The 22,640-nt window shown below is 44.3% G+C and overlaps 1 protein-coding gene across 9 annotated transcripts in view; it reads right to left on the reverse strand.

Moving 5' to 3' along the window:
- GSTCD (glutathione S-transferase C-terminal domain containing) overlaps positions 1-22,640 on the reverse strand; it is a 174,481-nt gene that overhangs the window by 74,228 nt on the left and 77,613 nt on the right. Inside the window, exon 6 of one of the 9 annotated variants that reach the window (XM_059722143.1) lies at positions 13,292-14,205. The exons of the other annotated variants lie outside the window; for them this stretch is intronic. Within the exon in view, the coding sequence (XP_059578126.1) occupies positions 13,895-14,205 (311 nt within the window). The 3' untranslated portion in view covers positions 13,292-13,894. Of the gene's footprint in view, positions 1-13,291; positions 14,206-22,640 lie in introns of those variants that run through there. 9 annotated transcript variants of the gene reach the window in all.

Here is a 22,640-nt window from a genome sequence, read left to right on the forward strand (position 1 = left end):
ATCAACATTCGCTTCTTTTTAGCTGTTCTGTTTTTTGAGCCATTAGAGTTCATATTTTCAAGTTTCTTCTACAGGTAATTAGATGTAGGAATTTACATTGTTTCATAATGAAAGCTGAAAAGGTCAATAAAATCACACAGCTCTAGGAACTGGGCCTTTAAGATATCAAATAGTATGAGTCGTGACATAATGGTAAGAAACAGCAACACTTCAAAGACTCTTATCTTCTTTCTCTCTCTCTCTCTCTCTCTCTCTCTCTTTTTTCCCCTCCCCCTGGTTCACTCTCTTCTCCCATTACCTCCTCTCCTGTTCTCATTCCTTTTTTCTTTGTCTCCCTCCATCTTCATCTCACATACCTTCAGCTCTGTAAGCTCTTGCCAGGTGAGGAGAGGTTAACAGAACCATGAACTTGTTAGAAATAGACAGTATTTTAGAAGAAAAATGGACACCAATTTTAGAAGTGCCCTGTGGTAAATTAAGGTGTGAATTTACCATGAGAATTATTCCATGGTAATAATCCATATGTGATAAATGTAAGATATTAAGTGAGATAAGCAGCAGAGACTAACGTGAAGCACAGAGTTTAAATGACTTGCTCATGGACTGAGTGAGATGTATTCAGAACACCGTAGGTATGATTCTGATCTCAGAGGCTTTTCAACAATAGAGTTTCTTTTCACATGCATAAACCAGATGAAGATGAAACCAAGTGATCCTGGCTTCTGATCTGAGCTGTGTTCAAGATCATGTCCATGTCCCTTCTTATTCAGAGCATGTCTGTAGGATCATACAGTTCTGGCAATAATTCATAACTTTTTGAGGGTAGGAGTTACATTTTATACCAGTGGTTTTCAAACTTTTTTCATTTCTGAATACCAATAATATTTTAAATTGAGGTCCAGACCCCTGTGAATTGTAAGTGTGGAAATTCACATATTTTTGATTTATCATAGTCATCTTTTGCGGACCCCTTAAATATAGTCCATGGATCCTCAGGTTCCACAGACCACACGTTGAAAACCACTGCCTTATACCAATTCCAATCTTACCATCTCTTCATAACACATTTTTATTAGATATTGAAGATATATTAGATATTGATTTTTGTGTCAGCTTTTAAGCATCTTAGGCTCCACACAAGTAAAGTTTACTTTTCCAAAGATTACACTTATAAACTATAGGAATATTTCTTCCCCTAAAAGCAATGGTACCAAGCAGTAGTGACATGTGTTTGAAAGGAACATGCTGCTTCTGTGACCACATAAAAAAATTATTAATAATGACAGAATATGTTATAAATATATAATGGCTTATAACAGATCATTAAAAAAACAAAAGCATTGTGTCAGACGGCTGCCAAAATGTTTCCACTCAAATTAAAATAGACACTTAAGCAAACAAGCAAAATGGATCTGTTAGACTGCTAAAAAGAATGGGAACAGCACTGAGCAAATGTATAGCTTTTAATTTTATAGACACTAACTTAACACTTGCTATCTCACCCATTTTGCTCTTTGGGAGAAGAATAAAAACTTGGAGTTCAAAGTACCATAGGATTCTGTAAGCACGACAAATTTCACCGATACCTAGGGCGTGAGAACAAGGCTTACATAAAACCCTTCCAGCGTACAGTTTCAAGGCCTAATTGGGATGTACAGCATAAGCATGTTTAAGCACTAATTTTCTGTAGATTTGCTCTGAGTCTAAGTAGGCCATGTATGAGTGCTTAAAATGGTGGCAGTGGCCTCGAACCCTGTATACTATATACTACTATAACTGCTATATGATCAGTGAAACTGAACCAACAGCAAGAAATTTTACCAACAGTTCCCCAGCTTCAATAACATTTCTAAGAGAAAAAGTGCTTTATAGAAAGAAACTTTCTCAGATCAACCCTTGGGTCAGCTTCCAGCAGGGGGGGCAGACTGGGGGGGTAGAAGGGTTCCTTTTGCTCCAGGGATGTTTCAGCTGCCAGGGACCTCCTGGCTGGGCTTAGCGTTGGAGTTTGAGGACTTTCCAAGCCAGTTCCTATAGTCAAGTCACGTGAGGTCTCCTGCCTGGGGTACTAGAGCAGCCCGAGCTAGGGATAAGGTTAGAGAATGTGAAAAGTATGACTTGCAATTGGCACAACTCCGGAGGAATATTTAAGACACTGGTAGGCATGGCAGTCTCGGCAAAGGGTAAGAGGGATGGACCCTGGAGCCCCACACATAGGGTTAGGGTTGGAAGGGCTCGCAGTAGTGGACTCAGGTTTGGAAGTGGAGGGTTCCTCCTGCTTAAGGGTCCTTTTGGCAGCCAAGGATCTCCCAGCTGGGCTTAGTGACAGGGTTTGGGAGCTTCCTAAGCCAGTTCCTGTAGTCAGGCTGCTTCAGGTCTCCTCCTTTGAGCTGCTGGAGCAGCCTAACCTACAGTTAGGGTTAGATAATGGTAAAAGTTTAAAGCTGTCATTGTGCTTGTGATAGGTTGGACTCCAGGAGTTATATTAAGGACACAGGTAGGTAGGCCAGTAAGTGCAATAGACCCTGGGGGCCCCCACCTAACCATGTGTTAGGAGAGGCCCCTAAAGTGGGGTCAGGATTCAGGGTGGAAGGTTTTCTCTTGCTCCAGGACCTTTTTTGGCAGCTAGGAATCTCCTGGCTGTGCTGACTAGTGGGGTTTGGGGGCTTTCCAAATCAATTCTTGCAGTTATGCTGCTCAGAGTCTCCTGCCTGTGGCTGCCAGAGAAGCTGGATTTAGGTTTAGAGTTAGGGTTGGTGTTTGGGTTAGAGAATGGGAAAAGTTTAGAGTAGTCTTTTAATTAACTCTAGCCCTGATCCCTAACTCCAAATCTAGCTCAGGCTGATCCAGCAGCTCCAAGCAGGAGAGCTTGAGTTCCCTGTCTACAAGAACAGGCTTGGAAAGCCCCCAACCCTATGGCTAAGCCAAGCTAAGAGATTCCCTAGCTTCCCTCCCAACCCTAAAGTAGGGGGGCTCAGGTTCCATCCCATGTACTATTTGCATGAACTGCCCTATTTACCCATGTCCTAAATATATTTTGGGAGCCTTAACAAGTGCAAGCAGAAAAAACAGCTTTAAAACTTTCCCATTCTCAAACACTAACACTAGCTCAGGATGCTGGAGCAGACCCAGGCAGAAGACCCCGAACAGCCTGATTACAGGAGCTGGCTTGGATAGACCCCAGACTCAATCACTAAGTCTGACCGCACTCTGGGGAGGCCTCCCAGCCTCAACCCTAGGTGAGGAGCTTTGAGGTTATCCCACTTAATCTTAGTATGGACTGTCTTACCCACCTGTGTCCTCAATACGTCTCCAGGAGTCCTTACAATCACAGCTCTACACCTTTCCTGTTGCCTAACCCTATACCTAACCCTAGCTTGAACTGGTCCAACAATCCCATACAGGAGACCCCAGGCAGATGGACTATAGGAACTGGCTTGGAACCTACCCTAAACCCTATCGCGAAGCCCAGCCGGGGGATCCCTAGCTGCCAAAACAGCCCTGGAGCTAGACGAACACTCAAGCCTGATCCCACTGCTGGGAGTCCTTGGAGCCCCAGCTCTAAGCGGAAGGCTCCAGGATCCATCCTGCTTACTCTCAGCATAGACTGCCCTACCTACCTGTCTCTCCAATTAAGCTTCAGGAGTACTACCAATCACAAACAGAAAGATAGCTCTAAGCCTTTCCCATTCTCTAACCCTAATTTGGGCTTCTCCAGTAGCCCTAGGCAGGAGACCCTGAGCAGCTTGACTTTACAGAGTAGCTTGGAAACCCCTCAGCCCATTGCTAAGCCCAGCCAGGAGATCCCTAGCTGCCACAAGAGCCCTGGAGCAACAGGAACCCTCCAATCCCCAAGTCTGACCCCACTGCTAGGAACCCTCTCAACCCCTATCCTAGGTTGGGGCTCCAGGGTCCATCCCTCTAACTGTAAGCAAAGACTGCCCTACCTACCTGTGTCCTCAATATAATAGTATAATAGTTTTTTTGGTGTTTTGTAGTGTTACAGTCACAATATGGTAAGCCAAGAGCAAGTGAGGAGGCAAGATTTGTGAGGTAAGTAATATCTTCTACCAATATCTTGCATAGTTGGGAGACACAGGAGACAAGAGATTCCACTTCAAGTACCCTTACACTAAGCCTGGGAAAGACACTATCTCAGGCCAAGCCAAGTACAAAGCAAATGATACGGGACAAAAGTTCCCTATGATCAGTGGAGGAATGCTTTCCACAAAACCACTATGTCACTTCTAATCTCACTGTCCTTGTCCTCAAAGGAAATATGTATAACATGCATGTGCATCACACACACACATCCGTGCTATACATGTACAGTACAAACCTGGATACTTCATACAGTTAGGTTTCTCATCCCCCCTGCCCCTCCACCTCAAAGAGGAGACTTTGTGAAGTAAAGCGGGCACCTACAAATACAGCAGTGTTTCCAAACTCACCCTCTGCCCCAAGCTGAATCTGGACCATGGGGTTTCTCACAGGCTGGATTGGGCTTGGGGTAAGGGGCAGTGGCAGCAGGACTGGCACAGATGACAGAGGGACCAGCTGGGCTGTTAGCAGCTGTGGTGGGACAAGCCAGGAATCAGCAGAGGAGCAAGTGGCTGCAGGATAAGCAGGGATGTATCTGTACAGCACTCAATTGCCATCTTGCCAGGGCCCAAAGGTCCCCGAATCTATAGCAGGCCACTCTTCCCAGCAATCCCCTCCAACTCTCAGATGCTCATTAGCAGCCTAGCAGGCTGGATTGGATGAAGTAGCTCTGTAGGCTGTACCGTTTTACGCCCCTGAGCTACAGCTGTGTGATACCACTGATGTTCTCCGGTCAATAGAAAAGCAAGATTCTTTGAAGTAAAAATTGTAGCAAACAGCTTTATTTGTAAATCTGCTGAGAACCAAGCAGGTTGCAATCCACCTGGATATATATAACTTGGATTCTATGGTATCTTATGAAGATAAGCCTGAGAATAAAAATTCATAAATGACTGAGCACCAAAAACCATGGACTTAATGAAGATGTTGATTTTTTTTAAGGCTTGGTATACTGTATTTTCTCATGTATCTCACAAGTCCAAATAAGACTTGCACCTGTTTTTTTGGGAAGGCAGAATGCAGAAAAAAGATTCTTCCAGAGTTACTGCTGCATACAACTGTGGCTGACGACTGCTCTCCATGGGTGGAGACAACATGCAGAGCTGTAAAATGGAAAAAGAGAAACCAGGAGAAGCTAGTAGATAGCAAAATAAAGGATGGCTTGTTGTGGAACATCACGACCGTTAAAAAGGAGAGAGAGTTGTTAACACCTCCCTCAGCAGCTGCCTGAATAGAAATACCACTGCAGCTGCCTGGTGGAGCAGGATTCAAATGGGATGCTTCTATTCTGAGCAGAAAAAATAGCTTCCTTGCTTAAAACACACCCTAATTTGGGAGTGGGGAGGGAAGAGCTGATTTTTGGGAAAAAGCACATGTAGTGAAGTAAGTAAATATGGTAAATTACTTTTGACTTCTCCCTCTGATAATTTATCTTTCCTTCACGGGTGAAAACTCCACACTTCCTTTTCAAGTAGACAAATTCACTAACATTATTATGTTATACTCAAGCAAATGTTTTAACTTTGTATTTTGACTGGACCGTGACTGCTTCTTTTCCAGACCTGACCAAGGGTATTTGGAGCCCAAATAATTTGGGTTTCAAGGGGAACTGTGAGAGACTCTCCTTATAGAACAGTGTTTGTATAGCATGAAAAGGAAGCCGTCTGGTGACAGGGCATGCTTGCTTTTCACTGGGTGCATCTACATGTAAAATTAATGCTACTTGGCTTGGTAAATTTACTGCATAGTAAACTAATTTACTATGCAGTAAGCACCTGCACATGTAGACAGTAACGCTTTACTGCACACTAGATTAGTTTACTGAGCAGTAAAGCACCTCATGTAGACACAACCCCTGAAAACTCAGTTTGCTCTGGTGCTAAAGACAGAACATCTGTATTACTTGAGATATAATAATTATACAATATGCACATTTAAATTGGTTATTTTCTTACACGAGAATGAGATAACTTCAACTATATATGGTTCATGAATTAAAATAAATTTCATCTTCTGTAGTAAGGACAATCTATAGGCCATGCAAGCTACCTTTATTAAGTGCAGTTAACAATGTTTCTTTAGTGTCATCTTGTATAAATCTAAAATAAATTAAATGAGCAATCATTTGGGAAAATACTGGTGTATAATATATAGTGTCTCTGTCGTTTACATGGTTTGGATTACTTATTAAAAGGAATGCGACTTTATTCAGAAGTTTACATAAATCTTTCAGTAACAAAGTGCTTTTTTGCATGGTTTTCATTCAACATGCAGCAACTGTTTAACTACTTGTTGCTTTCTCTTTTCTTCCCCTGAGTTTGAAGGAATCAAGCAGTGTTGCCAAGTCTGTTTATAATAAATGGAACTCTGTTTCGTTGTTTTTTTTTAAAGTTGCTTTCATTTTTTTTTGAGAGTCCTGGGTCGATAAGCACCCTCCTCACTTCCCTCTCTTTGAAAAGGGTTGGGCTTGTTTTGGGCTTGTTTTTAAAGGCAGTGCCATTTTTTGTTTTCTTGCAAGACTTGGCGACACTGAAATCAAGCAAAAAAAGATAGAACTACAGGTTAAAAATTTAACACAGTGGATTCCTATGAATACCTAACGAGCTTGAGATGTTTTCCAATTGGTTTTAAACCAGGTTAGTAGGTTGCTTTCTGAAGTCAGACCGTTTTTCTGTGATGCTATTGTTTCTACTTCCAGAGCAGGTCTTCTGCATTAAAGGAGGAACCACCTACAGGATAGTATCCTGTAATAAATCAGCCTGTATCACAGCCAATATGCATCAGACTCATAAAGCACATGCAATTTTATGGCTAGTATTTTCCTTTTCCTCCCCCATTCCTAGGCCTGTGCTTTATTATTCTGGTCCATGCCTGGAAAGTTATGATGAACCTATACAGGCCAATACTGGATAGGATAGCAGAGAAGTTATTTGGACATGCACAATTAAATTATTAGCACTAAATGCTTAACATACAACCTTTTCTGGCAGCGTACCACAGGTAGCGTACCACTGGAAAGAACAGGACCTTAGCATACACCAGCATTTATTCAGAAAGTCAATCTACAAGTCAATCTACAAATATTTCTGCAGCATTTACATTTGTCATAGGAAAGAGTATTATCCATATTAAGAGAATCAAGATATTTTGCAGTGCTTAGCTTCCTCCCGTCCAACACACACAGCCTTTTCTTGCTGCCTTCAATTTGCATACAATAGCACAAACATACCTGGTACAGTATTTTCAGAACTAGGTGAAGTAAAAATAATTCTGGAATCACAACTAATTAGAATCTATTTGAAAACAAACTAGAAACTTAAAACAACGATTTATTTGTTTTCTTTGAACAAGTTAAAAAGCAAAAATAACCAGCTGGTCTTCTAACGTGCCATAAATTAAACTCCATGCCCCCCCCAAATGCCACTGCAATCCCCTTCCCCTGACCAATCTGCTGTTATACAAACCCTTCAGTGTACTAACTTCTTTGTATACAGAATGTATGAAGCTTTAAATATGCGAGTCACAAGTTGTTTTGGGGCAGTATATTTTATTAGAATAACTGTATAGTTGGGAGAGATACTATACAAGCTTTCAGGCAATAATGCCTTTCCTCCGGTCTGGGAAAGAAGCAGCTACAGCTAAAGCTAAACACCAGATTAAAAAATGGCCTGTGTTTACCTCCATATGTAAAAAAAATACCAAAACAAAAAACAGGCACTGAAAGGATTGGAGGAAGACTGTAAATTAGGAGTGGAGCAAAGATAAGTTATCATCAAATGTAGCTTCAAAACAAGAGAAAGTGAAGCAGACAGATAATCAAATTATGTAAAACAGGACTGTTCACCTCATGGCTGGAGGGGAGGGGTGAACTGGCCCCCTAGAATCCCACTCCCCCTATCTTGACTCCCCTTGTCCAGACTTCCCCTCTCTCCTCCAGCTTTCGTTTCCTGCTTCTGGCCCAGGGGCTGGGGTGAGGGAGCATGGCACAACAGGTCGTGGGGCTGGAGTGCTGTGCGGCATGGTGCAGCAAAGAACCAGAATGGCATTCTGGATACCCTCTTCCTTTGACCACATCCACTGTGATGCTACAACAGAAGGTAGCATATGGAACCTCTCCACCTCTTCAACAATCACCTTTACGTTGCACCAAAGACCTGACCAAATGTCTTCCCATTTAGAGACGATCATATATAAATGGTTTGTGTTTATCTCCTGAATTCCATTTATTTCTGACAAGCAAGCAAAAGTGGTTTATATTCTTCCTATCTAATAAATACATTTTACAATTTAAATTCTGATGAAGACGCTCAGCTAATGAATGCACTTGGTGTTCTCTATATGGAATAGACATTAAAGTATATGCATCAATAAATTGCATTTTGCGTATCTTTCAGCTAATTATTTACTTTTCTCTTGTGGTAGTGCTTACTCCATTTATAAATCAAGAACCCAATAAAAATGTGTGTATAAAAATTTATTTCAATGAAAAGTGAATGTTAATCCTTTTCTGGGCTACATGATATTGGCCAAAACAATAGCCTATAGAATACTACTGCTATTTGTCATCTCAGTCAACAGTGATAAAGCAGTGTTTCTGGTAGGAAGATCAGAATATAAACAGCTCAAAATATCCATATTTCAATAAAAACAGCGTGCATCATCATAGATGAGAATAAGCCTAATAAGGAATTGAATTCAATAGCAAGTTTACTTATAAAAGTGGTTTGTCACTGAGATTTATTGTTTAATATGTCTGACAACATGAACTTTGCCCTTAATATATACACAAGGATTAAACAAATACCACACAGCTAGGATTAGAACAATCAACCCTACAAAAGTTCACTTTTAAGGTGAATGTTGTCTCTGTTCCTTGAATGGATTCACAGTTCAGTAGCAATTCAATGGTCAAACAACTATTGCAATGAGATGATTGCTCACTGGATTCATTTGCTGCATGCACTGTATTAACCATTTTTTTAAAGTTTAAAACAGAGTTCTAATTTATCAGAGGAAAAGAAAAGGAAAATATCCTTTAAAAGCCTCCCAGGTATAGGAGTAATGTGACTGTTTAGAAATTGTGTTTCAAAACCTGATTGCCAGATGACGTGCATGAGTCTTCAGCAAGTTGCAGAATAATTGCTAGAACTGTCTTCTTGCTTTCATACCACAATTGCATTCACATGTTGCAACTAATCAATTTCAGGAAAATAATTTATCAATTTAAATGACTTTTAAACCTTTTTTGCCAAATTACTGTCAGCATATTAGCCTTTGAGGGGCATTCTGCATCTAATTAATTTAAAATGTAAGAAAAATAACAATACGCTTTGAATTTGAGGGACAAAGGACATTTGGAGTAAGCATGTTCTAAACCATGCTTGAATTATTCTCTTAGCTACTGGTGACTAACTAAAGCTGAAGGAATATTTAAAATACAGATTTGTATACTAAAAAAAAAAACAACCAAAATTTTTCACAAATATACTGCATTTTTCTTCTTCAGAATCAGTGCATTTAAAATATTTAAAAACAAAACTAGAAAACAAAATATGCTAGATGTGCACCAGTTTTTTGGTCCATATCAGATTGGCCAATAAAAGGGAAACTGACATTATCGGCAATCAGCTTTTTTTGCCTGATGTAGCTGATAATGTCACTGATAAACGCCATGTGCACGTGCACAGCTGCAGCATACATGCGGCCAGGAATGCAGCCTAGCAGCTTGGAAAGCAGCGTCCAGCTGGTAAGTCTGTGGAGGAGGGAAGGAGCATGGGGGGGGGGGCAGATAGAAGCCTCCACGGTGAGGGAGGGTGTGGGGCTGGGGCAGGAGCAGGGGCTGCCTTGCTGGAGTGGGCCACGGGACAGAGCTGCAGGTGGCTGTTCCAGGGGATATAGAGGGCATTGGGGGGAGGGGCAGCTCCCTACCACTGCACGCATCCCAGGAGGAGGCATGGGATGAGGCATGTACCCGCCCCCAGATTTGTGTGAGAGGCAGGCTACCCATGGCACCGGCCTTTTCCTGGCAAGCGGGGGCTGGGGCTACGCTTGGGGCAGGTAGGGGCGGGGCCAGGCAGGTGGCAGTGCTGGGAGGGGGGCTATAGGGTGGGCTACAGCCACCCTAAAATTTGCCATAGCTAGCCCTCCCAGCACCACTGCTACCCACCCTTCCCCTGCCCTCCCCAAGTGTAGACCTGACCTAGCCACCCTGCCAGGAAGACGCCGGTGTAGCCCCTGGCCCTGAACCCACAGTGGGCAGTCCACCCTCACCCTGTGCACAAATCAGGGACGGGGGAGCACATGCCCCCCATGCATCCCCTGGGGGTGCATGCAGTGGCAGGGAGCTGCCTCTACACCTCACCACCCCACCCCGCCAGATGAGCCGCCCACCCGCAGCTCTACCCCTCAACCCACTGTGCCCCTGCTCTAGCCCCACTCCCTCCCTCACCGTGAGGGCTACGATCTGCCCCCCCCACACCTGTTCCCTCTCCCATGCCCCTTCCCCTCCACAGCTGGCCCCCTGCTTGTGCCTTCCGCCTGCTACCTATCTGCCCACCCTGCAGCCTCAGGCCCCCCTTCCCAATCTATTCTCCACTTCCCCTTCAGCCTCAGCTTCCCCTTCACCCCCAGTCTCTGCTTCCAGCTTCTCCCCCACCTTACCCTTGCTCAGCTCTAGCAGGCTCCTTTCTTGTTCTAGCCTGGGGCACTGAGTATGGGCCTGGCCCAGCTCCCATAGCAGCCATGTGAACTGCACGCTGCTGCTATGGGGCTGCGCTCTGCCACAAGTTGCAGCATGGATACAGCCTGCTGGCATTAAGCAGGGGTAAGGGGAGGAAGGAGAGGACCAGGTCGGGGAGCAGAGGCTGCATTTTCATCTTTATTTCCCAAACTTCTGTTCTATCATTTAGAAATCTTTTTTTTTGTTTCCAAATAAAGTTATCCTTTGGATTTATCACCTCTAATAATGGTAATGATTTATATAAACAGACCAAGACCACAAGAAACTGATCCCAAACCGACTGCAGAAAATGAAAAAGATTGTGATCGACCACAATATGCCTATCTATACTTCTTTTGTAGGGTACTTTATTTCAAATATTACTTTAAAAGTTTATGACTAGTTAGTAATAACAATCTGCTCTGTGGAGCACTGGGATCTATAAAGTCCTTTATGCAGCAGCAGAATTGCATCTGGGATCATTCACCTGCCTGAAATACTACCTGATTTGTCTTTTAATATGCACTAGAGGGAAACTTTCAATGATCTGCACAGTAACCCTGAATCTTTTTCATTACAGGTGTGCTGTTGAGTTGGTCTTTTTAACTCCTGTATCATAATTTAGAGCAGGGCTGTCGAACTGGTGGCCTGCAGACCACATGTAGTTGACAGAAGGTTAATCTGTGGCCCTGGGTTCACCCACCCACCCTTCCACACACTGCAGCTGCGTGTATGTGTTGCAGAGGGGAAGGGGAGGCAATGTACATGCTGCTGTTAGAGCTTGCAGCTAGGAATTTCATGGCCCCTACTGGTCTGGAAACAGCAATACATGGCCCCTGCTAGGCAGCCCCCAACCACAAAGTTGGATAGTACTCACTTAGAGCCTGCTCTCAACATTTTTCTACAGTTAATGGCAAAGGTTGACATGAACAATTAAAAGACAAAAATTTCTTTGACTCTGATTACATTATTCCTCATTATTTGCTCTGTCCAAGTTTTTCTAATAGTTTATTTGGCACAGTGCTTACAGTTTGTTAAATGAGGTTTGTCAGATTAGATTATTTGTTTCCACTTTTGATGCTGAGAAATGAATTGCTGGTGCAATTACATCCTTCCAAGTTGAAATGACTGTTTCTGCTCTGTCCTAGCCTTGATAAACCTAACTGCTAATTTGCTTTCTCCAGTGCCAGGCAAAAAGGCTGCTTAACAGATTTTTTCCCAGTGCTTAGATGAGACAGGCACCTGTGCAATTTTATTTAAGATTCCCTGCCACCAGAGACAAATTTCTCTCTCTGATACTGCAGAAGCATAAAGCTTCTGGAATCAAAATTCAGCTGACTTGGTAACACCTGAGACAGTAGAATATAACTTTTCTTCCTCAGTAATCACAGATCCCTATACTGCAGATTGGATATGATAGACTGTGCCTGGGTGAAATCTCCTGAAATAAATGGAAACCTGTATGCAAGCAACACATTGCGAGAGGAGGACAGAAACTACAAAGAAATCTGGGGAAGAGCTTTAGAAAACCTGTTAAGCCTCTGGTACTTACCATAACCTACTCGTAACAATAACCCTGTACTTTATTTTTAACCTATGTAGCTGCTATCATACAACCATATTGTTATAGCTTCTACTATACAAAATAATGATTTTAAAAATTATTTGTATAACCATTATCACTAGCCACCCACCGAAAACCAAAAAACAACCACTATGTGAAATATGCAGAAAAAATACAAATAACATAAAAAAATCAGACTATAAAGTTTTCCAAATGTAACAAACAACGTGAAAATTGGGAGCAGGGTATTCTTTGCAGGAACTCAAAATACTTTGCCCTAAAGGAATTTTGGACTATGATTGTTTTTTGTTTTTAAAGGGTAACAGAAGACAATCATATGCTCTCAGGGTCAGATTGTTAAGTGGTGTAAATTGACATCGCAATCAGTACAGCAATGCTGATCACAACCACTTGAGAATCTGGTCTATAACTACTTTTTCCCAAAAGTAAGTCTTAAAGGCCAGGTACAGACATTACACTTCTACCAGTATCAGTGATTGAAAACTGGTCTATACTTATATCAGAACACAAGTTCAGCACACAAAACTAGTCTATATCCATGAGAGAACAGAAGCTTGGCACACAGATTGGTTTAAGAATGGCAGAACTCGGTCTAAGACTTACCCCCTTCCCCCAGCTCCAGAAAGGGCGAATGTGTGTTGTTTGCTACCGATCTAAACTATTCCACTTACAGAAAACCGTGCAACGTAGATCAATTCTGCCTCCGACTTTTGAAATGTCTGTACCTAGGTTAACAGCAAGATTTGGTACAAAGTAGGCTTCAGTATTGTTACACTTAATTATTTATTTCATCTTACTTATACTCTGCAAAGAAAAGGTTGATAAATCCCATATGAATTTAAAAAAGAACAAAAGCTCAGCTGAGCCACTCTCACACTAAAAAAATTCTTAAATGGCAGAAGATAAATATGCATTTTATTACCATAAGCCTTCATAAACATTTACAAAATATGCTTTTAATATTATTTATGCTGCATCAGTTAGATGTGTTACAACTGGACTGCATATCCTTTTGTGGTAGACTTAATTTCACCCTAAAGCTGTTCCTAGTTAAATTTAAAAACACAATCTCCTAATAAAAAAAAAAAGAGGATCATTGCTAGTTCACGAGACCACCAAAAATGCAACTGACAGAGGTTAAATGAATACTGTGCTCCTTTCCTCTCAGGCACATAGAAAAAATGAAATGAGATATGAAACAAATACATTCTGAAGCACTTCAGCACGTAGCATATTTTAAATACACCACAAATGCAATGTACTAAATAAAATGTCTTGGAAAAAATCAGTAGGATAATTTTTTATAGTACACATTGATTCCTTTAGAAGTTAGGGTACAGATGCACTTTATAGACTAGGCGTTTCAAAGATATGGCTTCCAGTGCTCTCCATGGGTCTCAGAGTTATAGGTTCCAAGACTGCACATCTGCTCCTTGCTGGTTCCAGCATATCTCAGAGCAGGAGGCACAGTCCCAAAGCAGGGAGAGTGGGCATTACAATGCACACAGAGCCCACCCCAGCCACTCAGGGATGTGTATTTGGATCCAGCATGAAGTAAACCTGTGCTGAAGCGGGCACAGTATGCAGTGTGGTCTCAGAGTGGTTGGAGAAGGCACCACGTGGCATGTCCCCAGACTGGCTGGAGCAGGTACAGCACACAATATTGGTCCTGGAGTGGGTGTTTCATGCAATGCAGTCTCAGACCAGCTGCTCTGGGACATGTGCAGCATGTGGCGCTCACTCTGGGACACGCACTGGATCCAGCATGCAGGCCCAATCAGTGGACCAGATGAGTCTGACATGCCTATAATAGAATAACTAAATCAGAGATGCATAAGCTTTCGTGAGCCTGAGCTCACTTCATCAGATGCTATGAAAGAACATACACAGAGCAGTCTATGAAACAGAGAGAGCGATTTGAATACCTGTAGGTACACTGATTGTATATGGATGGCATTAAACCAACCCCTAATCCTTCTAATACTCTAGTGCACTGACGTCCAATTTTTCAGCATCATGGGCCGGATGAGTGATGTGGGGTCAGTCTGGAGGTCAGATCTAGTTTTTATGGAGGGATCTGGTACACGCCACCCTAGCCCCGGCCCCTGCCCTGGCATTGGCCCCAGCCCTAGTCTGCATGCATGTTAGGTGGGGCCCAATGCCCCAGCCCCAGCCCCACATGTGCCCAGTCAACCCCACTATCCTAGTCTCATCCCCGACCCTCACACCGCCCATGCCCAATCAGGCCCTCCCCAAGCTACAACACTGCATGAACTATATCAGGCCTACTACCACTGCCCTTGCCCCCACCCCTGCCCTGTGCAAGATGGATCAGGCCTGCTGTTGCTGCCTTGGCCCCATATGGGCTGGATTAGACCTGCTGACACTGCTGCTGCTTTAGCCCCATGCACACCAGATCAGGCTGGCCATCCTGGCCCCAACCCCAGCCCAATGCACATATACATTCTTAACTTGACTGTCTTGCTTAGGGTTAACTTATCCTTGTAAGACTGTCAGGAAACATCATAAGCTGAAGCACAAAATCTGCTCATATTGCCTGCTGATTAAAACATATCTTAATTTTATTTTTCAAAGTCTCAGTTCTTTGGGCCCACATGAAGAACCAGGACATTTTTAGGGAAGTCATTGTAGCAAACTTTCAATTTGACCGTTTGTTTTCTAAGAACAAAAAGTGCTTCAAACAATTTTAAACAAAACGCTTGACACTGACAGCTTTGGGACACTGCACAGCATATGGTGTTCTCTACTACCTGTTGTACAGCAAACTACACAGTGTTCTGTACTATCTTGGGCTAAGCAAAACTGTGTATGTAAAACTTAGGGTGATGACAGAAGTGACATTTGTCATGCAACCGGCCCCCTGAAAGCACTCTATAGCAGTCATACGACAGAAGTGCATGGCTACAGAGCACTTTAAAAGTGGCCGGTCGCATGACAAATTAACTCTTATGTAATGAGGGATCAGATGAAGGTGCTCCAAAGCAGAGAGCCTTAGGGAACTTCTGTCAGTCCCTGCCCTACCCATCGGTGCTGTCTGCAGGAAGGGAAGGGGGATGAGGGGAGCAGGCTGTGGGCTGGGGTTTGTCCAGCCTGAGCTGGGAGGGGAGGAGGTGGAGAGGAGATTGGTGCCCCCATGACTCACATTACCACCCCCCTTCCACTCCAAACTCCCTGCAGCTCAGGCCAGACAAGACTTCCTAGTTAAAAAACAACTAGAGTTTGTGCTCTTTGACACAGGTCTGCACCACATACCATTTTTCTAACCTCAAAACTGCACCTAAAAAGGGAGGTGCCATGTTCCAGAAGGCACCAAATAGTTCTGTATGCTGACCAAAAAAACCACACACACATTATGTATATTTTCCCAATTCTCAGCACACTGAGTGCCTAAAAATCCCATTTTACAGGAGAACTCTGCAGAGCCTTTTGTGAAAAATAAAACTAAAATTCTGATGTTTAAGGATACTAGCAATAAGACTTATGACTTTTTACTGGGACAGAGATGTTCAGCCTGAGCAGTTATGTGATCCAGACATACAAGGCTGTGGTTTGCTCCAACTTTTCTTGTATTTAATACATGGCAGCACAGTGCTGAAAATGTGCTCCTGCTACTTTCAGTGTGGAAATGTCCAAAAAAAATGGAAAGACTTTTTCAGGTACTGAACTGTTCATCAGTTTTCTCCAAGAGGTTCTCTGAGACCTGAGGAAGAGTACAGTGATAACCAAAAGCATACCTATGTGCTTCCCAACTACAGAATTGGTCCCATAGAAGATATCATCCACAAAAATCCTTGCCTCTTGCAGTTATCCTGGACTAGTATAGCTACATCATCATCCCAACACTGCCAAAGAATGCTTAGCAATTCCAGGAATACACACAAAGGTCAGGGCCAGGGCCACAGCAGCTGCCTGCCCTCTGCTCCTGGGGACGCTTCATACCTCATACTCAGTTCCAAGATGAGGGACCCCTGCCCCCAATGTTAAATGGGAGAAAAAAACCTCATCTTCAAATTGAGTAAATACAGTATTACAGATGTGAGTTGGCATGACCTATTTTAGTCTCCTTCAAGGAGAAGAAGGATGGCCCAGTGATTAGAGAACCAACCTATGACCTGAAGACCAAGCTTCCACTCCCTGGTTTACCACTGATTACCTGGGTGACCTGAGGCCAATAACATAGCCTCTCTGCTTCTTTGCGAAATGAGTTAACAGTACTTTCCCTACCTCAAAGAGCTACAGTGAGGATAGCACTTTAATATCTTAAGTGGCTTACAGATTTTAAAGTGATGGGAGACCATAAGCATCTAAAACTAAAGGATGCAATTAAAATAGGTAGATCTCATTTCCCAAGAGGGACAAGTGTTTAATAAGGTTTCTTAAAGACTGACGTTATAGCACAGGCAGAATCCAAAATGCTTCATTTATTTTAAAATCAAAAGGAATAACAATGGCAACAAGAATCAGTCAGAGAAAAAAAGAGGGACTGTACCTTGAAAATAAACTATATAAGCATATCTTTTATAGTTAACAAACCAAATACTTTTAGCGTGGAGAGATGCAACGTAAAAATATATTTCTAAAAATGTTATGTGTACTAGGAGGAATAAAATAACTTTCTCAAAGCAAACTACAGAATGGGAACAGACATAAAAGAAATTAAACCTAAAAGATCAGAACATGAAAGACCAAAACAGCAGGCTTGGGCTGCCCTATAACAAAAATCTTGATTATTGCAGAAGAATGTAGCTCAACAGCAATGGCTAGTGAATATGTACAGAAATACCTGTGCAAATGTCTTATAAAATGACCTGAATAGAAACAGATTGGAGGTTTGCTTCCATAGCAAACTTGCCTTGTTCAAGAAAGACCTTGACATGACCTTAGTCTTATAGCCATGCCAGTTCATAACAATGAGAGATACAATCAGTCATTTCAACATGATTCTCTTGGAGACAAGTCAAACCTACTCAAGCAATGTCAAATGAAACAGAAAGTGGATGTAATTTCTTAGGGATTTAGTCCATAGTGTAGCAGCATTTGAAGAAAAGGGACTGGTCGGCGTGGACTGGCCATATAAAAAAATGCAGAATTCTGAAGAAGGTTCAACTATTGGAACTCAAAGCACAAATTCTCTCTTACTCTTGCTGAATTAGGTGAGGAAAATCACATAGTTTATTTACAGAGTGAAACACTATTCAATGCAAATAGGGATGGCAACAGAATCAGGGAGTGTTAATGTTACTGCCATCAAAAGAAAGACTCTTCAGGCAGTAGCTCTTTGGAGAAAGGATTCACTCATTATGTGTGTGTATAACAACACTAAACATGTTTATACCTCTTGGTGATGCTGCAATACAAATAATTCCCCAGACACAGAACTCTGTAGGCCAGCACACACGTGCTAATGTTTGAAACAATTATAAACCAGGGAGCCAGTATTCAAGGTCAGAAGGGAAAGTCAGGAGGATGTACCCAATTACCCTTAAAGTGGTCCTTAATCCCCATTTCTGCAAAAGGCATTCCCTTGCAGAGGTACATAGCAGCATTACTTTGCAACGCTAAGGCTGTAAAACAGACATCTGAGGAAGCGCGGTCGTGACTGTGCAATTCTGAGTCAAAACCCAGGACAAAAAGAGGAGAGGTACAGCCCTTTATACACGTGGTTCTTCCAAGCTGCATTGCTACTCAGTGGCCAGGGAAAGCACACAGCCTAACAGACTTGTCCCTGGATTGACTGGCAATTAATTTGAATGAGGCGCTATAAATTTACAGACATACAGGGCATTTTATAGATGTGCTCTGGGAGGTGGTGCTTTAATTAGCGAGCCGCGCTAAATAAAAGCGACCAACTGTCATGTGTATCAGTGTCCCTGCACTGAAAAAAAGGTGGTGAGGCACTTTGAACTAAAGCTCATTCAACGCGGGACCGTTTTTCAGTACAGAGACACTGATACATGAGGCTGCTGGAGTGCATTAATTTCTGTGCTTGAGTAACTTATATGCAAGTCTGCTCCAATGTGTTAGATTTACAGTACATTAGAGCAGCCTCCCTGCATGTGTGTAAGTGCCCATACTGTCCAGGGGAAGAAGTGTTAGCACACTTTATCTCACATGTGTCACAAGTACTTAAAGTGGGACAATGGACTGGTTGGCTCTAGGGTCATATATCTAAAGGCTTTCTCTCAGGAGAAATGAGGCATCTATTTAGATTCATAGATTAATAGAGTGCAAGCCTGGAAGGGACCTCAGAAGATCATTGGGTCCAGCCCCCTGCACCAGGCAGGAAAGACAGCTGGAGTCAGGTGACCCCAGCAAGGCTATGCGGTTCTCCTCTTGAAAATTTCCAGGGTAGGTGATTGCACCACCACTAGAGGGAGTTTGTTCCATTTACACCTTGATACTTCAAAATGTTGTACCAGGTAGACAGGGTAACAGTTAAAAGCAAGGCTTATCAAGAGCCTATCAAGGCTGCTCGGCCTAGAGTGGTGGAAGCTCCTCAGGTACACCTGGGGAACAGGTCTGAGGCCCTGGCAGCTGTGATGGAGGAAGACAGTGCAAAGGTCTCCAGCGGGGACGATGCCACTCCCCACACAACAAGGAATGGGTGGAGATCAAACACCAGCAGGAAGAAACTCCAGGTCCTCGTCATCGGAGACTCCATCGTACGAGGTCTAGAAGGTCCCATCTGCCAGCCTGACCCCATGACGTGGGAGGTCTGCTTCATGCCTGAGGCTCTCTCCTTCCAGTGAGTAGGCGGGGACAGTGACACGAGGCCTGCATTGGCGAGGTCAACTGGCAGTTATGGAGTTGGTGCCGCCAGGCAGGCCTTGGGTTCCTAGATAATGACCCATGCTTTCGGGCGGGAGACTTGCTGGGGCGGGATGGGCTTCACCTCTCTCCTAAAGGCAAGCGTGTCTTCTCTTTCAGGTTGGCTGATCTTGTATGGCGAGCTTTAAACTAGCCTCACCAGGGGAGGGGGCCGCAGGAAGACAAGGAGACGCCATCCGAGCAAGACAGGTGACATGTGCAAAGAGTGCCCAGGTAAGAAACAGCGGTCCGGATAGTCTTCCTAATCAGGGGGTGGCAAGCACAGCTATGCAAGGCCTTAAATGCCTGTATACCAATGCTTGGAGTATGGGGAACAAACAGGAGGAACTCGCCCTCAGAATAGCCAGTTCAAACCCAGACATAGTGGGGCTTACAGAAACGTGGTGGGATTCATCCCACGACTGGGCAGTTAGCATTAGGGGCTATAGGCTCTACAGGCAGGATAGAGAAGGAAAGAAGGGAGGGGGTGTGGCACTCTATGTCAAAGAGCAGTACACATCTTCTGCCAGCAAAATGGGGTCAGAGGAGGGGCAAGCTGAAGTGCTCTGGGTCAAGATACAAGGGGGCCGTGGGGAGAGGGATTTAATGGTGGGGGTCTACTACAGACTCCCCAACCAAGAGGAGGAGTTGGACCGGGAATGTTCAGGCCAGCTTGCAGAGCCACTTAAGGCAAGGGATGTAGTTGTCATGGGTGATCTAAATTACCCGGACATCTGCTGGGAGGAGCAGTAAGCCAGGTCGGACCGTTCCAGGAGGTTCCTGGCCGAGATACAGGACCTCCACTTAACCCAGGAGGTGCACAGTCCCACCAGAGGAAACGCCCTGTTGTACCTGGTCCTGGCCACAGGCGATGATCTGGTAAGGGGGCTCCAGGTCCTTGACCACCTGGGTGATAGCAATCGTCGCTTGCTGGAATTCATCATCCAGTGCAGGGTGTCAAGGGCCTGCAGCAAGGCGGTAGCCCTAGACTTCAAGAGGGCCAACTTCAACGAGTTGAGATTGGTGGGAGAGGCATCGGGGTTCTCGAGGACAGGGGAACTCAGTGCCCAAGATGAGTGGTCATTCCTTAAGGAGACAATACTCGGGGCCCAAGGGGTGACAATCCCAACAAGAAGCAAGGGGGGGCAAGAGTGCCTGAAAGCCTCCCTGGCTCACCAAGGAAGTCCAGGAATGCCTGGTTGCCAAAAAGGCGGCATACACCCGGTGGAAAGGGGGGGGGCCTATCTCCAAAGAAGAGTATACCTCCACTGCTCGGGCCTGTAGGGGGGCTGTTAGGAAAGCTAAGGCGGACATAGAGATAGGACTAGCGTCCAAGATCAAAGATAATAAAAAGTCCTTTTTCAAATATATAGGGAAGATGAAGAAAGCACCGGGAAATGTGGGGCCCCTGCAAGATGCACTGGGCAATCTGGTGATTGTGCCAGAGGAGAAGGCAGACATCTTTAACAAATTCTTCACCTTCGTTTTCTTTAGCAGGGACCGGGACTCCCCCACCGTGTTTCAAGACGGACTTGAGGGGAACACCTCCAGACCTAAGGTTGAGGAGGACCGGGTTAGAGTGCTTCTGGAGGGGCTGGACGTGTTCAAATCAGCAGGTCCAGATGCTCTCCACCCCAGGGTGTTGAGGGAGCTAGCAGGGGTTACTGTTGGGCCTTTGGCACAGCTTTACGAGCGCTCATGGTGCTCAGGCCAGGTGCCAGATGATTGGAAGATAGCTAATGTGGTCCCCATCTTTAAGAAAGGGAGGAGGGAGGACCCGGGCAACTATAGGCCCGTCAGTCTTACCTCAATCCTGGGGAAACTCTTTGAGAAGATCATCAAGGAGCACATCTGTGAGGGGCCGGCATCGGAGATGATGCTCAGGGGCAACCAGCACGGTTTCATTAGGGGCAGGTCATGTCAGACTAACCTGATTGCCTTTTACGATCAGGTCACAAAAGCATTGGATGCAGGTGTCACCGTGGATGTAGTCTTTCTGGACTTCAGCAAGGCCTTTGACACTGTCGACCACCCCATTCTCTTTAAAAAACTAGGCGACTGTGGCATCGATGTCTACATAGTCAGATGGATTGCTAATTGGCAGAAGGGTCCTACTCAGAGGGTGGTGGTGGACGGGTCATATTCAACCTGGGGGGAAGTGGGCAGCTGAGTCCCCCAGGGCTCGGTCCTTGGGCCCACGCTGTTCAATTTCTTTATCAGTGATTTGGACAACGGGGTGAAAAGCAACCTGTTCAAATTTGCTGATGATACCAAAATTTGGGGTGAGGTGGGCACATTAGCAGGGAGGGAAAGACTGCAGAAAGACCTGGATAGGTTGCAAGGGTGGGCTAACAAAAACAGGATGCGTTTCAATACGGACAAGCGCAGGGTGCTGCACTTGGGCAGTAGTAACCGACAACACACTTATAAGATGGGAAACTCCCTTCTTGAGAGCACGGAGGCAGAAAGGGATCTTGGAGTCATCACTGACTCCAAGATGAACATGGGCCGACAGTGTGAGGTCACAGTCGGCAGGGCTAACCGGACCCTACTGTGCATCCACAGGTGCATCTCAAGTAGGGCCAAGGAGGTGATCCTCCCCCTCTACACGACACTGGTCAGGCCGCAGCTGGAGTACTGTATCCAGTTCTGGGCACCCCACTTCAAGAGGGATGTGGACAACATTGGAAGGTCCAGAGGAGGGCCACCTGCATGATCCAGGGACAGCAGGGCAGACCCTACAATGAGAGGCTACGGGACCTGAACCTGTTCAGCCTTCACAAGAGAAGGCTGAGGGGGGGACCTTGTGACCATCTATAAACTCACTAGGGGGGACCAGAAGGGATTGGGGGAGACCTTGTTTCCCCTAGCACCCCCCGGGATAACAAGGAATAACGGCAACAAGTTGTTGGAGAGTAGGTTCAGATTAGACATCCGTAAGAAGTACTTCACAGTCAGGGCGGCTAGGATCTGGAACCAACTTCCAAGGGAAGTGGTGCTGGCTCCTACCCTGGGGGTCTTTAAGAAGCGGCTCGATGCCTACCTGGCTGGGGTCACTTTAGCCCAGTTTCCCTCCAGCCCAGGCAGGGGGTCAGACTTGAAGATCTACAAGGTCCCTTCTGACCCTACTTCTATGATTCTACGATATGATTCTATGAACAGGTAACAAAGCCATGCTATACATAAGATCATACAGCAGTAAAATCTGTGGACAAAAATAATCTAGAAAACAAACAATGACATCAGTTTCATCAACACCTTTTGTTTCTTAATATTATTGCTGCTTCTTTTTATTTTTGTTTGTTTAAGCATATTTCAAAATGCTTTTGAAAGATAAATAAATTAATTTGCAGCAACGTACTGTCATATTAGGCTAAGAAAAGAGTAGTTTTATTTTTCCACAAAGAAAAA

This window comes from Alligator mississippiensis, chromosome 2 (assembly GCF_030867095.1).
Source record: "Alligator mississippiensis isolate rAllMis1 chromosome 2, rAllMis1, whole genome shotgun sequence".
NCBI lineage: Eukaryota > Metazoa > Chordata > Crocodylia > Alligatoridae > Alligator > Alligator mississippiensis.